Here is a 17,678-nt window from a genome sequence, read left to right on the forward strand (position 1 = left end):
CTAGAAATCTGAAATCTAAATCTATTGGCAACTGGTGTCAAAATCATCTCTGGTTCTCTCAATTTACAGCTCGGATTGTATATGACTTAGAGTTGTGATTCATTCGCTGCATAATGGTTCATACATTCAACGTTCCTTAACAATGCTAGGCACAATGCTACAAAGTGTCACGCAAACATGGCAACATGATCGAATTTCACAATATGTCAATATTTTGTTTGGTGTTGAACCAGAATACATTAGAGACATAACCACCCTACTTTATCATTGGATGATTCAACTGTTTTAATGAATGTTGCTTAGTCATTCATGGCCATCATTTTACACTGCCTTCGACTCCCCCTCCCTGTTGCTCCAATTTTCTTGCATCAAATAACCATGTTGTCTCAGTTTTAAACCCCATCCCTGGCCTTTAACCGAGGCACTGTACCAATAGAATCTCAATCATCTTAAAAACCCTGTGAACTTTTCTTGGTTAAACAAACACGAATGATAAATAGTTACCTAATCACATGACCTAATGTAACTTAAGGCCACTAGATTTGTCTCTAATGGTCTAGTTTGCCCTTTATTTCCTTTTTTATTGAAATTTCCTCATCCCTCAAGTGTCTTTAAGCCTCTTCAGCTTATGAAGTATTTTTAACACATTAAGTATCCCGAGTTGAATTAAGGAAGAGATTTTTGCCCGAGATGGTATCTATATATAATTTATTTCATTTCTTGCCATATCATTGAGTTAGAGCAGCCGTATGACTCATGTTGCTGGGGACGACATTGGTGTCGCCAATCTGTTGTGATCGAATATCTGATCGAGGCTCGAGCCCATCAGAATCAAGGTATCACTTACGAAAAAAGACTTTATAATCAATTCCATTACATAACTATCACATTTGGATGTACCTAGGAGATATTCTTATCTATCTTTAAACATTCTTTTGATTAATTTAGCTTTCAAAAATTCACTTCTATCTTTTTTTACAGTTTCTAATCTAAAGTAATGAAACATCAGGTGATTGTGTGTTTTTTCAGAAGGCCTGGCCATGACCAGGTCAAACTTATAACACCAGGACATAGTTTCATCAATGGGAATTCCATAACTTAACTGATTGTCCATATAAGGAAAGCATTGTGTAACTAATTTTCCCTTATATCTAGTAATGCCTCCCTATAGAAAGTTAAGGGCCGTTAATGAAAATAGGGTCATGTGAAATGGTGTTTCTGAACGATATGTTACCTTCTCGTAGTTGTTGCTGGACCAAATAGCAGTCATGGAGCTCTTCAATCTGTAGAAAGAGCGAAAAGCAACAATTTATACAACCTAAAAATTATGAATTTAAAATGGTAGAGACACAGGTATATTCTAGATGATTTGAAAAAATCATTACACAAATTAAAAGCAAGATGCCTCAGAGCTAATTGTGGGGCGAATACATTTCTAGACAGCTATTGTACAGTGTGTTGAGACAGTGATGTAAAGAATGTAAGCCTCACTGTTTTCATCAAACTATCTAACCACAGCTCCATATAATATGAGAATATTGCAGACATATTTATCTATATAGGAATCACCTGCTTGTGGTATCTATTGATTTCCTATTAAACCCATACCATACATGTCAGTTTTGTACAACATCAATTCCTATCTCTTCACTCTAACCCAAGCATGGCAAACCTGATGGTTCTACATATAGTGACAGGACATTTTTTTACCGAAATTAATGAAACATGTATTTAAAGACAACATAAGTTGTGTTGTTGATTCTTGTTGAAGATAAACTGCTATATTACAGCAAAATCCCATTAAAAGCAACATTTAATTTAGATACTGTTAACAGGTTTTCTTCCACACAGGCTCGTTTTTTGGGCAGATAATGTATTTTCTTCTCGGAAGTGTTGAAGATTCCACAAAAAATACTGAAATGTTTTGTACAGCATTTATACTAAGTTATATATATAATTGGTATCCTAGCTGCACCAGCTAATTATGTGTATTATTCACCTAAATTCAAGTTGTTGATTATTGCAGTGTTTACTAGTTGAATAATGTTGAAATGTATATCATTTGTTTCATGGTTCGAGCTCAGGTCGAGCTCAGGTTAATGTGTGTTCCAGTTAAAGTGGGAGTTTGCAAAGGTGAGCCCCAAGTTAAAGTGTAAGCTTTTAAAGGTGTGAGCCCCAGTTAATTTGAGTGTTTGAAAAGGTGAGCCCCAGTTAAAATAGAGCTTTTAAGGTGAGCCCCAGTTAATTTGAGTGTTTGAAAAGGTGAGCCCCAGTTAAAATAGAGCTTTTAAGGTGAGCCCCAGTTAATGTGAGTGCTTGTAAAGGTGAGCGCCAGTTAAAATAGAGCTTCTAAGGTGAGCCCCAGTTAATGTGAGTGCATGCTTGTAAAGGTGAGCGCCAGGTTAAAATAGAGCTTTTAAGGTGAGCCCCAGTTAATGTAAGTGCATGCTTGTAAAGGTGAGCACCAGTTAAAATAGAGCTTCTAAGGTGAGCCCCAGTTAATGTGAGTGCTTGTAAAGGTGAGCACCAGTTAAAATAGAGCTTCTAAGGTGAGCCCCAGTTAATGTGAATGCTTGTAAAGGTGAGCCCCAGTTAAAATAGAGCTTCTAAGGTGAGCCCTAGTTAATGTAAGTTCTTGTGAAGGTGATCCTAGTAAAAGTGAGTTCTTAAAAAGGTAAATTCCACTTAAAATGAGTGCTTATTATAATTGTACTAAGCACCAGTTGAGACAGAGCTTATAAAACTGAGCTCCAGCTAATTTGTGTATGTTCTAACCAATATGAGTTCCAGTGACACCCTGAGGACAACACTGACAACACTAGATATACTGTATACCTTTGATAGGTGGAACTCTAGTCTCTTCATATAACGCTCGGCAGCTTTGATTTGCTGAAAAATACAAAGAAAAACAATAAAAGATTAATAGAGATGACCGCTCTATGACATCAGAAAATTCTCTGTGGCAGCTTTATTAGGACCAAGTGGTCAGTTAAGTAGGTGGTCAATTAAGTAGGTTTCTTCATAGGAAGAAAACACTAATCAATAAACATTTGTCTTAAAATCAGATCTCTACTAAATCTTCTCTCATCATCTTATCCCTGTAGTACACCATTTACCAGTTACCATAGCAACACATAAACCAATCAGCATGCAGTCACAGGGTTTCAAAATATTTCCTTGGTTAATTATATTTTAAGTGCGAGTGTACTGGGGATATTTCAAAAGGATTTAAATGTAGATTCCAGACATTAGGTAGCATTAGTGATTGTGTGTAGCTGTATTAAAGATACACTGTAGCTATATATGTACAATGTAGGGTTGCTGCACATGTATTAGTTACATTGTATGGTTGCTGTATTAGTTACATTGTATGGTTGCTGTATTAGTTACATTGTATGGTTGCTGTATAAGTTACATTGTATGGTTGCTGTATTAGTTACATTGTATGGTTGCTGTATAAGTTACATTGTATGGTTGCTGTATTAGTTACATTGTAGGGTTGCTGTATTAGTTATATTGTATGGTTGCTGTATTAGTTACATTGTATGGTTGCTGTATAAGTTACATTGTATGGTTGCTGTATTAGTTATATTGTATGGTTGCTGTATTAGTTACATTGTATGGTTGCTGTATAAGTTACATTGTATGGTTGCTGTATTAGTTATATTGTATGGTTGCTGTATTAGTTACATTGTATGGTTGCTGTATAAGTTACATTGTATGGTTGCTTTATTAGTTACATTGTATGGTTGCTGTATTAGTTACATTGTAGGCTTGCTTTATTGTAACAGTATTATATGCTTTGGTGCCAATAACAAGATACATTAACTACCATTAGATATTACCATTCACTGACATCCTGTTTCAGACATCCCTAACTCGATATATGTGCTATCACCATATGTAATAATATATAAAACGAACTTTATATCCCCATATTTTTTTTATCCTATTTTGCCCTGATGACTTTCTTTTTGACCTAATTTAAGTAAAAGACATGACAGTAACACTGCCTCCTCATGTATAAACCATTATATAAAATCAATTATTCGCTGATATCTGACTGACCCAGGTAAAAAGGCCATCTAGGACATTAGGGTGAGTCAGATCAGCCATAAATATTGTATAATAATCAGAATGAGTATGTTCATTACAGCTATAGTATCTGATGATCACAGAAATGTCCTTAGTAAAGATAAAACAGCCTGTGGATAAGGCTGATGATAGGAATCCGATCCTTTGAAGCTCCTGGAGAATGCTGATACGAAGATAACTGAAGACACCAATTACTGACTAAATCGGTTTTATAATGCTGCATTTGGTTAAAATGACAAAAAATGCATAATCGATAACATTTTAACTCATTGGAAAAGAGGCAATTCATGTAAGCTGTAGAAAAATTAGAGATAGACATTGGATTATAACCAAAATTTCTACCAGGAATTTTTGACAAAATTATACATAATACAATATCCCTTAATTAAGTTAACCTGAATCAACAGGAGATAAAGTGTCAACCATCAGAAAGTCCTTTTGTTTTGATCTGCCTGGAGAGATTTGGTTAAAAAAAAAGATAAACTGTATTTGATATGTTACGTACACACAGGGAAAGATTTGACAGGAATGAGGAACAAGTCTTCTGAAGACATGACACCCATGACTTGTACAAAACCTGTAAACTCTGTGGGAACTTGGATCGGTGACCTGAATAGGCTTCAGAGGATGTGTAAACACACCAAGGAGGCTACCATATAGGTGTCCACTGCTGACCTCTGTAAATACCCATAATTCACCTGGGCGCGCCCTCCTAGTCAATACCTGTACTACAATGTATATTACAGGGAGCTTTGTAGACCATGTCATATATTTCCTCAAATGTCAGGTTTGAACTTTTTACATCTAGTTTGTTTGGCAGTAAAATGGTAATACAATGCGTATGACAAATTGTATTGTTATCTGTTCAATTTAAATCTTTAATCTGATGTCTGGGAAACTTCTGATCATTGAAAGCATATATAGGTAAAGAAATTTATTGCTATCATATAAAATTTATTGTAGAATATCCACTTCCTTTTATTATTACAATAACATTATATACAATAAATTTGGGCAACTCCTCAAATATTTACATAAGTTTGAAGAGACAGCTCACAGACCCATGGGTCAAATATATTATATCTGCAGATATTAAAATCAGGGCCATCACTACGTATAGAGAAAACATGGTTAGATAACGCCAATACAAATTGCCGGATAAATAGCTGTCTGTGATACCCAAAGTGTAATACATTTAGTGAATAGGCTGTGGACAAACTTCAGAGTCAACAAGGGCCATAACTCTAAATAAAGATGGACTGGACAAAAGAGTACTGACAGCCAGCTTGACAATGCTGGAGATGAAAACTGGTATAAATACCATGTATGTATTTTTATTAGCTATATATATAGACATGAAATCTGTGTCTGCTGCACTATCACTGTAATACTCCTGGCAATCAATGGAGTTAAAACATGGAGGCAGCCATCAGTGTGTATTAAGGTCAGGCTAGGTAATTATTAGCTTTATAAAATGGTGACAAATATACACAAACACTAGTACTGTACCACAATATCCCTGCTAAACACTGTGGCAAGCTGACGGTATGCTATTGTTATATCATACAATTTATCCCATTCATATCAGGCTATAAAGAAATCAATATAGCAAAGCAATACTCATCTCCTAGATCTGTGTTAATTGACGTTGATGGATGTGAAAAACAATTAAGCAGACATGATGCTTAGTTCTGTTATACATGCAAAGGAGTTAATATAGAATTGGTATGGCAGTCCTAAGGAGTTCTGCAATTCTATTGGAGTAACATTGACCTCTGAACCTGAAAAGCAGTCCCAAGTATTTAGAGTAATTAAGGTGGTACATTGTACTATATGTTTTAAATGAAATAGGCCAAACAGAAAAGGTAGTGAAGAATGAACAGTTGGCGAATATCACAATTACATATTCTGACCTCTATTCAGAAGGATATACATGTATACTGATCGATTAAAAACGCTTTTTAACTACACAGCGTAAACAATAGAATGGGCTACAAGATCCATTTATGTACAGTTAATGCTGCGTCTGGTGACGACATGTCCATAATGTATTCCTAATTAGATAATCAATAATTAAAAAAAATAGTTCTTGAAAGTCTAAGTCAATACAGGAAATCCAGACTGACTGTAGATTTCCCGTGAGGACGATAATGGAGCCCATTACATAACACCATGACCACTCAATGGAGCCCATTACATAACACCATGACCACTAAAGTACATCACAGGTGTATAGACCTGCTTCCTAGCCATAATGAGTATCTAGATCTCCTTACAGACCTCTCTGTAGGGATGATGTAATAAAGCAATAGCTCCAATCAGCTGGGCTTCACCAAATCCTAAAGAAAATGTGTTTCTGAGGTTTGGAGCCGTGTTCTTGAGTAATTAACACATGGAATAGGTACTTCCTATATACCAATAAAGAGTAAAGACTTGGAATTTGAAAAACAAAACGATCGATACACACCTACTGAAAATAGAATAACATTTAAGGACTACAGGTGAAAAAAGGCAGGAATTCCCCAGGTGGGGGTTCCCCCTCCACTATATATATCAGGATTTGTAGGTCTTTTGAGTACTCATGTGTTCATTAATCCTATCCAATAATATTATATCTCGGGTATTGAAAACTTTAAATTGATATAAATTTCATATCATTTGAACTTCCAATAAGTGATTGAGGAAATGCATGGTGTCATGCCAAACTTTTTAATTGTATGAGTCCAGATGTGTAGCCATCTCATAATAAAATATTTAGTAGTGTGAGTCCTTAAAGATGTGTAGCCAATCTCATAATAGAATATTCAGTTGTGTGTGTCCTTAAAGATGTGTAGTCAATCTTCCAATAAAGCAGCCAATAGAAAAATAGTAAAATATTATTTTCTATCACATTAATATTTCTAAAATTCAAATCATACTGCAATATGTTATGAATAAAACTTTCATGAATTTTCAATGTTAAAGAGATTAATACATATTTGTAGCTGTCATTATTCCCTTACAGAGCCTAAGTTATTAACATTATGCTTCATCTGCGTGTGACATTTGTGTGGTGCAAGCCACCTTAAAATTGACAGCTATATTGATTTATATCATTGCTAGCCAGCTGTTGATTCCAAATCAATCCTCTCCAATTTGAGGGCTAACCAACCCTATAATGACACATTCACACAAACTGCTCTCCTTACCATATCAGATGATGCTACAAATTATGTCTGAAGATGTGAACATGAAACTAATGATATCTTGTAACTGGGAATACTCGGGTGGCTGTCCATGGGTTTGAATGAAATGGTTGAACATGGAAATATATCATATGTATCTGTTTTACAGGGAATTAATCATCATATAAACAGACAATTACTCCAGACATCAAATGATGTTTTGTCTGAAATATGATCTGCCTTCATGACGTACCTCATCACCGTTACTGGTCTTCATTCATATTTTTGCTGATAAACACAAGTTGCTGCATCATATTGTAAGAAAGATATTTCAAAGATGGAAATATAAATCTGCTTTGCTGACACATAACCATTATGTTAGTGATGCAGTGCAGCAAAGTGGTTCATTGGGCAATAAATGCAGTGTCCTGTCAACACACACTTCTAATATTCATGTATTTATTGAAAGACCTGAAAAGCTCAAAGCATGGGACTGAAATGACATACAATTTTCACTCTGGTAAAAAAATACTTCACTGATGATTCATGCAAACCAGTTATTGTAACGCGTGTTCAAACCCAAACCAAACTGGTTTTCATAGGAGAATACTGGCTACTGTCACAAACCCAGGGTTAAATGGTTTAAAAACATGCATTTCAAAGTTTTGTTAAGAGCATTTCTATTACACATGCAAAGACTATAATAATCTTAGGTAATGACAGATTTTGCTTTTACCACTCAGCGTTGCTATAGTAACAAGGTATTGAATTATTGATGATCATTCAAAACTTGATATTTTCTTAGTCATCCTTAAAAGCTGTACACAGACCAGTTTGAAAACGATGGGTAAGATTTTTTCTTTACAGATAACATTAAATAATCCTAAGCTGTCGTCCAATAACTTACATTTGTAACATCATCATCAGAGAACATTTCTTAGCTATCAGAGTTTAAATGTTTTGACAAAGCGTTCATGACTATACAATCTTATTTTGTGCTAATTTAAGGATAGCTTTATTTATGAGAAGTTAAACGTGACCAATAATTTAGTGTTTATATTCTCAACATCGTCCTGATCCAATAAAGAAGGATTTATATATGAACTATGCAGTATACATCCTTACAATGATTTCAGTGGGAAATGGTTTGTAGTTTGACAGGGTTTAACTGGAGAAATGTTAGCAGTATAACAAGGTTTAACTGGACAAATGTTGGCAGTATAACAAGGTTTAACTGGACAAATGTTAGCAGTATAACAAGGTTTAACTGGACAAATGTTGGCAGTATAACAAGGTTTTACTGGACAAATGTTAGCAGTATAACAAGATTTAACTGGACAAATGTTAGCAGTATAACACGGTTTAACTGGACAAATGTTAGCAGTATAACAAGGTTTAACTGGACAAATGTTGGCAGTATAACAAGGTTTTACTGGACAAATGTTAGCAGTATAACAAGATTTAACTGGACAAATGTTGGCAGTATAACAAGGTTTTACTGGACAAATGTTAGCAGTATAACAAGATTTAACTGGACAAATGTTGGCAGTATAACAAGGTTTTACTGGACAAATGGTGGCAGTATAACAAGGTTTAACTGGACAAATGGTGGCAGAATAATAAGGTTTTAATGGACAAATGGCAGTATAACAAGGTTTTACTGTATAAATGGTGGCAGAATAACAAGGTTTTAATGGACAAATGGCGGTATAACAAGGTTTTCCTGTACAATGGTTGCAGTATAACAAGGTTTTACTGTATAAATGGTGGCAGAATAACAAGGTTTTAGTGGACAACAATGGTGGCCATATAACACAGTTTTACAATGGTGGCACTGTTAGTCAGTTTCACAGTACATTCAACTCAATATTTTAGGCGTTCTTTTCATTGACTTTGTGTATGATTAACTTGTTTTAATTTGAAAATAAAGTTTTTAATTAAAATATCAATCAACAACATGCACAGTTTATTTATATCAGGAATCCACTAATCCCAGTCAAAGACACAAACAACCAATGGAAAGAGCTGTTTCAAAACATGCACATCCTACAGACAACAATATTAGCTTAGAAGGGAAATAAGGTTACAAAAGAAATTAACTGATACATCAAGAATTGGTAAATTGTGCATGGGAAACAATCATATTAAAATGATCAAGGTTTCATCACAGACCATGCATCAATATTTAACTTTAATTACCTTGTCTGTTTCATGTAATCTGCCCTGGATATAGGAAAGTACACAATAAGTGAGACTGCTAGCAAGGATTTGGTCATGTTTCAATGTAACTTATTATGGAGTAAATATTTTAAAGAACATAATATGTCAAGTTGCAATATACTTTCGTAATCACAGGCACAAAAAGTTTGAAGAATTATCCATGAAACATGTTGTAAGATATTTCTGTATAGAACTCTTAATGTTCAGGACAAGATGTTGGGATCAGCCTGAATTACTTCTGGTCTTTGCAAATTTTTGGACATTATTACTCAAGTAATATACTTAAATATACTACCACACATTATGCTGAATGACCAATCAATTACATACATCCATATCAATATACCAAGTATGATGTATTCTTGCCCCCACAAAACATCATGTAACAAATGTATGCTTGTATCTACAATACATTATACATGATGCATTCTTGCCCCCACAATACATTGTGTGTGATGTATGCTTGTATCTACAATACATTATACATGATGTATACTTGTCTGTACAATACATTATTTACATGATGTATACTTGTCTGTACAATACATTATACATGATGTATTATTGTCCCTACAATACATTATACATGATGTATACTTGTATCTACAATACATTATACATGATGTATACTTGTCTGTACAATACATTATACATGATGTATTATTGTCCCTACAATACATTGTGTGTGATGTATGCTTGTATCTACAATACATTATACATGATGTATTATTGTCCCTACAATACATTATACATGATGTATGCTTGTCTCTACAATACATTATACATGATGTATACTTGTCTGTACAATACATTATACATGATGTATGCTTGTATCTACAATACATTATATATGATGTATTCTTGCCCCTACAATACATTTTATATGATGTATACTAAATGTCTGTACAATACATTATATATGATGTATGTTCACCTCTTGGAAGGACATATAATGCTGTATCACATCTCTAAACCCCTATATCTGTATGACATACAAACTGTACACTGTATATGATGTATGTCCACAGGTCTTGGGTAGGACACATCATGCTATAATACATCTGTATGACATATATATATATATGATGCACCACTCTCTACCCTCGGGAACTGTAATTATTCTAAAGAGACCTCACTTGTTAGGTGGTACTAAACAACATGGTACCTTGAGGCTCCAGTATATCAATTCTAATTTCGGTGCAGCTGAGACCTTCAGCCTGTAGTTTTGTCAAAGTGTAGGTATGAAAGGCCACTGAAAGGTCACAGGATTGTTTGATGATGACCTTTATCCTCAATTATATTATACACCAAGTAGCATGGGGATATTTTAAAATCATTGAAAACTTTAAAGAATTTAATCCAAGTTTGTCTGTGACTACATGAAGAAATGAGTAGAGACAGTTATGTGTCACATACTCGCATACTGCTGGTTTAAACACAGAACAAACACTCAAATTTATTTAAAATAAAAAAAACATGCTGAATACTTTAAAGCTAAAGATCAAATCTTCAAACAACTGCCATTCACCTTCAGACTTAGATATACTTAGTATGTAAAACATACATTAAAGATGCTAATTATATTCAGGAATTCCAGTAAAACCAAAACTATTCCAGTTATACTAGGAAGTCGGGACCATTCCACACCTAACATTATTAAACTTTTAAACCAGACAATAACAATATTAAGTATAATTTACATAAAATATTTCATACCTCAGCTCAAGGTCATATGTAAGGATGACATATTGACAAGTGATTTACCATTACTAAGACATCAAAGAGAGGTGATTGACAGACAAATACATCTTACACAGTTAACAGTGGGCATTTACATATAATGATTATTTGAGTATCTACATTGGGAATATTCATTAACTTTTAATTTGTCCTGTATTTGGGATTTCTGTGTCCAAAGAGAAATCTGGTCCAAAACTGTGAATAATTTGTGGGATAAATAATGACCTTAAAAGCTGAATCAATAAACATGAAAAAATATTTTCGAAAGGTTGCTTTAAATCTGATTGAAAAATCGCTGGGGAAGTGTTTTTTTCTGAAATTAGGACCTTTTAGCCAGGCTGATATTTCTCAAAGTGATTCTGCAAGCAACTGGAAATCGATACGGGCACCACTATCACCAACAGGGGAGGTAATTATTGTGTAACACAAGGGAATGGCAATGGTGTGAAGCTCAATTGGAAACTAGGACTGTGGGACTATAATTAGTCGGAATTCTATTACAGACTTTGTAACTGGTGGTGTTTACTGATCGACTCAATTTACTGTGCCAGACCCACAAACAGGAACTGTTCCCATTTGAATCCACTGTGAGTGATGGGAAAATCAATTTTTTTTTGAAGATATATCTAAAAAAAAAAAAATGTTGGTTGTTGTCCATGGAAATGACACAGGTCTGCCGTGAATTACATAAAGTGTTCTGAATACCTGAAGGCTTCAGTTATCTATGAGTGTGTTGTCATTTGATAGAGCCTCAATGGCAAGCTTGAAATATCTTGTAAAGTTAATTATTTTGATTTACCTCCATACTTATAATTCTATATATAAAATCAAGTCTGTTTATGCACCGGCCCTGGTATACATATGGAGTAATTATCCTTATCTGAAATATTTGTTCTAAGTTTTGTCATATTTTTAGATTACAGGGGTCTACTAGATAATAGAACATGACAAATCAGCTAGAAACTATAACAAACTGTTCTGGTTAAATAGCAGAATCTGATGTCAAAAATGTCAACAATTGTCTAAATGTGTGTGCCATGGAGTACAAGGGGATCTGTCTGGTATGAGGGCAGGTAATGCAATAGCTATATACTCAATTATCCTCCAGATTCAATCTTGTCTGTGACAGATACAATTGCTTCATTCATCACTGTGTGATGTCAATCTGTGTCTGTCCCTATAAACTCCCCTACCATCAACACTCTCAGATACAAGGCTGGGCAGCACAAGGTCTTGTCTAATACCAGCCAAAACATATCCTCCGGGCCAGGAGGCCATGAACATAGCCAGAACATAGCTAACACCTTTGTTTACGTTCATGTTCCAAAATGTCAAATGTATGGTGATAGGATCACATCATGCTATTCTGTTTCAATGTGACACTTGACATTTTTTACTTTATTGATAAATATTATATTTTATAATAATAACAAGAAACTGGATATTGCTAAAGCAAAGTACATGTCCTCTACTGACCCCTGAAAACAGTACCAATGACCTTGACCCAAAAACAATGAAACTCAAACTTGTCTGAGATATCATGGTTGTTTATAATTGTGCGAAATTTGATAAAGATCCTTCAAGGAATGATGCTGCTAGAGTGCCGACAATCTTTGGGGTTATGTACAAGTGGATGGAAAGGAAACCCCAAGTCTGCCCCCCCCCCACCCACAAGGTGTCATACCACTAAATATCTATTAGAGCTATAGTTCAAGCCAGCAGTATTAAATCATTGCTGTCTCTTATTATAGAATTAATGAGAAGTAAGGGGTTCAATTTCAGAACCCTATATTATAACACTTGGCGATATTGTATTAAAGCAATAACTCATGACAAACAATACAAATTCTGTCACACATATACGTTACTCATTCATAGTAATACTACACTTTAAGGTGGTTTTGGGGTGTAATCCAGTGAAAGTCAAGTCACTAGAAAGACAACAATGGTTTACTATATAAATGTGACCTTCATCTTTAGCCCCTTGTTACTATGTCTGAGATGACCATTATATATTGTAATGGTTTACTATATAAACGTGACCTTCATCTTTAGCCCCTTGTTACTATGTCCCAGATGACCATTATATATTGTAATGGTTTACTATATAAATGTGACCTTCATCTTTAGCCCCTTGTTACTATGTCCGAGATGACCATTATATATTGTAATGGTTTACTATATAAACGTGACCTTTATCTTTAGCCCCTTGTTACTATGTCCCAGATGACCATTATATATTGTAATGGTTTACTATATAAATGTGACCTTCATCTTTAGCCCCTTGTTACTTATGTCCCAGATGACCATTATATATTGTAATGGTTTACTATATAAACGTGACCTTCATCTTTAGCCCCTTGTTACTAATATGTCCCAGATGACCATCATATATTGTAATGGTTTACTATATAAACGTGACCTTTATCTTTAGCCCCTTGTTACTATGTCCCAGATGACCATTATATATTTTAGCTGTCATGTATATCATGGATACCCATTTTATGTTTCTCCAGCCATGACAAAGACTTCTCCCCAACAGTTGTAACATACATCACTATGAAATGTACAATTGTTTGGTATTTGGTGATTGTCAGATATCTTAAACTTGGACTTCAATTAAATCATTAGGTAGCACACCACTAAATATCTGGAAAACTAGGTATGGTGCCAAATCAGATAAGGAAAGGTTTTGTATCACATCAAAGAATGCTGCACCGAGAACAACATAACAACATATCACAAGGGAAAACTACACTTAACATTCCTCTCTACAGCCTCATCTACTCTCTCCCATTGTCTGATTATTACATGTATGATTGATGAAACCCCAGGCGGTACATTATATAATATATTCTGTTCACTTTCATGAGACTTGATTTTGATATTAAAATCTATGACAATCAACAGAAGTTACAGGAACCATATGTACATCGTAGAAACACTGTTGATACATCATGGTAACCCCAGTCCTCATAACAATGATGGATCACCCCTTAGCTATTGTTACAAAACACAATCTAAACAATACAAATCCCACAACCAATCAAACTCATTTGTTTTCATCTCCCAGGAGAACTCTTATCTGGAATTTTATCTAGATGAATACAATTCCCATTTTTTTTACTTTCCTTTTGCAAATTGCTTTTGTTGTCATGAGTATTGTTTTGCAGAAAAGACTTAAAACATTTTCTGGCAATGCTTTAGTAATTGTTTATATATTACATTGTACTTGGGTACAGAGTGTTTGAACTTACCTGTGCAGTAGATGTGGAGTCCAATCCCTTGGAATGTAACTGGTCAATATCATCTCTTGTTGCTTCAATGAATTCCCTGGAAAAATAAACATATACAAACATTAATCCTTTCCTGATTAAATTTTTTTGAAGATATATGTTTTGGAAAAATCCTACCCATGTCTATTGTAGTTTAGCTAGGTAACCAACGCTACTTCATTGTCCTGTAATAAGCTCCTCCCTAATTACTTCCAGTATGCACTATATAACAAGTGCTTTATTTGTAGGACTCGCACCCCCCCCCCCCCCCCCCCCCCCCCCCCAGTCTAACTTAAAATAAGTTACATAAACATTAAGGGAATTATATTTACTTTGCATCTATGCCTGGTATGTGTATTTTGAAGCATCCATTAGGGAAATTTCAAACACAGTGGATCCTGACCCCATGCACCTCCACATATATTCTACTTCATTTTTGATCCAAAAAAAGGTGTGTGTGTGTGTGTGTGTGTGTGTGGGTGTGTGTGTGTGTGTGTGGGTGTGTGTGTGTGTGTGTGTGCAAAAGGAAGTCTTTCCTTTTATTTTTATGTATTAAATTTAATTAATTTTGAAATTTTAATTGAGATAAAGAACTATGAATTAAGTTGTAATGTAAGCTACATATGTCCCTCATGGGACTGTGTAACCCTTGAACCTTGTCATGAAAAGAATATAAATTAAGTTAGAATCTGTCTGTCCCAATACCATCATGCAACAACATGTTTTAATGTTGACGAAGGTTTTTAATGGCCATTAGATAGTTTGGTTGTAATATTAAATATTGCCTCATTAACAGCTGTGAATGTTAAGGTCTGGCCATCTCACAAACTGTCCATCACGTACACACTGTCAGGCTGTACAAACTTAGCTGTTTACTGGTGAGTCACCAGTAAGACATTCTATACAGGACAGGAAGGGATGTACAATATATTTACCGTAATTGTTATATCGGTCAGAAAACCCTGTAATAATGCACTGAAAATAATGATGAATGCTTACAATTTACCGTAAATGTTGTAGAAGTAAGAAAGCCATGACCGCTTACTATTTACTTTATTTTCACATAAATGACTCAAAAAAAAGTATGCTTAATTACCATCTACTGTAAATGTTAATGTACTAACACAAAAGTCTCATAGGAATGTAAGATTACACTATGATATAAAATCACAAACAAACTACATGTATTTTTCATTTCATTTAAATCTGCCAATTTAAATGATTTGACAGTCAGCAAGTCGTGAATAACAGTCACCAAATTATAATCTGGTGACCTCCACCTCAGGCCATCCCTTTAGAAATCAATGACCGACAGTTTAAATCCATCTAATGTTCTTGATATTATCAGAAAATTGAATTTTTAATGAATATGATATATCAATTTCCAGGAGTTATGATTCATTTGAACAAAACATCATTGGCATGATACAGATGAAAACAGCACTTTTAATCATATCTACTGGTATTTAAAAGAAGTATTAATTTTCACTATGATTTACTACACTGAAAACATGAAGACCTCTCTTTGAACTCTGCCACTTTAAAAAATCAAAATAAAATAATTTGATGATGAAAGAGAATAAATTGAATTCCTCAGAAACTTTTACGTCGTAAACAAGTTGGAAATTATTGGATCACAATCTGTGTTTGAATTCCAAACATCTCTATCATAGTTTAAGGACAATTTGGCTTAAAACTAATCGCAATGACAAATTATGAAATATTTATGTATCTTCAAAATATTTAAGTATTTTCCTTTAATTATCTTCAAAAATAATTCAGTTACTAATTGCATGCATACCTTAATTGTGTACCAATTTCTGTATAAATAGTGGGATACAAGAGCCCAACCTTATATGTGACATTCTGACACCAATATAGGTCCTTGTGTAACAGGAGAGGAAAATGCAACAACCAGGCCGGGATTCAGACCCGCGACCTACAAACTCTAGACGGGCGCTCTCACCATTTGAGCTACTGGGCCACAGGCGTTCAGTCCAGTCCATTCCCACTACACTTACACACAAAACAATTACAGGTGATAAAAGACAGGTAAGGACAAAGTTAGCCAACTTAAGGTTTAGTACAAAACAATACCACTAATCCCTGTGTCTACACTTGAGATAATACAGCCCCATTCCAGTAAAACAATACCACTAATCCCTGTGTCTACACTTGAGATAATACAGCCCCATTCCAGTAAAACAATACCACTATATATATAATCCCAGTGTCTACACTTGAGATAATACAGCCCCATTCCAGTAAAACAATACCACTAAACCCTGTGTCTACACTTGAGATAATACAGCCCCATTCCAGTAAAACAATACCACTAAACCCTGTGTCTACACTTGAGATAATACAGCCCCATTCCAGTAAAACAATACCACTAAACCCTGTGTCTACACTGGAGATAATACAGCGTCATTCCAGTAAAACAATACCACTAAACCCTGTGTCTACACATTCCATCATTACATATGCTGTTTGACTTTAGTAATATTTGTGGTTTGAGGTGCAGTAGAGCACTTTCCCCAATATAATTCATTAAACCATTAGGGCAGAGACAAGTGACAGTGATGCCTACATCATAACTAAGGATTGAAACACAATGAAAATTGAAGGAAGGGCTGGTGCAGACAAACAGGTGTGAACTGCCTTCTAAACAAGATGGTGACAAGGGAATGATGTTGCAGTATTTTTAGTCACTGTCACATGATTTGTAAACCCATGCAGTCACAGTGTTAGAGAAAACGTCATTTAATAGCCACCATATTATCACATAGACACCAATTAAGGGGTAGATATCTCCATAGGGTTGAAGAGATCATGGGATCATAGAGACACCACCATATATGGTCATTGAGAGGTACCTTACAGGGTCAGAGAGACGCCACCTTAAAGAGTCAGAGAGACACCATCTTATAGGGTCAGAGAGACATTGTCAAAGGCACTCCCTGATTGGTCTTCCTATTTTCTAATTGTTCTAAAATCGAACTCGGCTGATCTCTGGTCTATTTTCTCCTATAAATAGATTGATCAGATGACTTTTATCTTGTACAGAAATAAGACCAAATGATTTACATCATAGGTGGTAAAAACAATCTAAGTAACAACACTGGTCTATATTATCGCCTGGTTTGTACTGCGGTTATTCCCTACTGGGGCCACACAGTACTAT

The 17,678-nt window shown here is 34.8% G+C and overlaps 1 protein-coding gene across 8 annotated transcripts in view; it reads right to left on the minus strand.

The window, feature by feature from the left end:
* The window catches only part of LOC117336750 (rho family-interacting cell polarization regulator 2-like), a 119,381-nt gene that overhangs the window by 16,085 nt on the left and 85,618 nt on the right, over positions 1-17,678 (minus strand). For 7 of the 8 annotated variants that reach the window (XM_033897371.1, XM_033897370.1, XM_033897374.1 and 4 more), the window contains 4 exons: positions 14,477-14,552; positions 9,459-9,482; positions 2,836-2,889; positions 1,235-1,283 (listed from right to left, as the gene is read on the minus strand). In XM_033897371.1, the coding sequence (XP_033753262.1) occupies positions 1,235-1,283; positions 2,836-2,889; positions 9,459-9,482; positions 14,477-14,552 (203 nt within the window). The remainder of the gene's footprint in view (positions 1-1,234; positions 1,284-2,835; positions 2,890-9,458; positions 9,483-14,476; positions 14,553-17,678) is intronic. The other variant, XM_033897373.1, reaches the window with a different exon arrangement.

Source organism: Pecten maximus, chromosome 10 (assembly GCF_902652985.1).
Source record: "Pecten maximus chromosome 10, xPecMax1.1, whole genome shotgun sequence".
Classification (NCBI taxonomy): domain Eukaryota; kingdom Metazoa; phylum Mollusca; class Bivalvia; order Pectinida; family Pectinidae; genus Pecten; species Pecten maximus.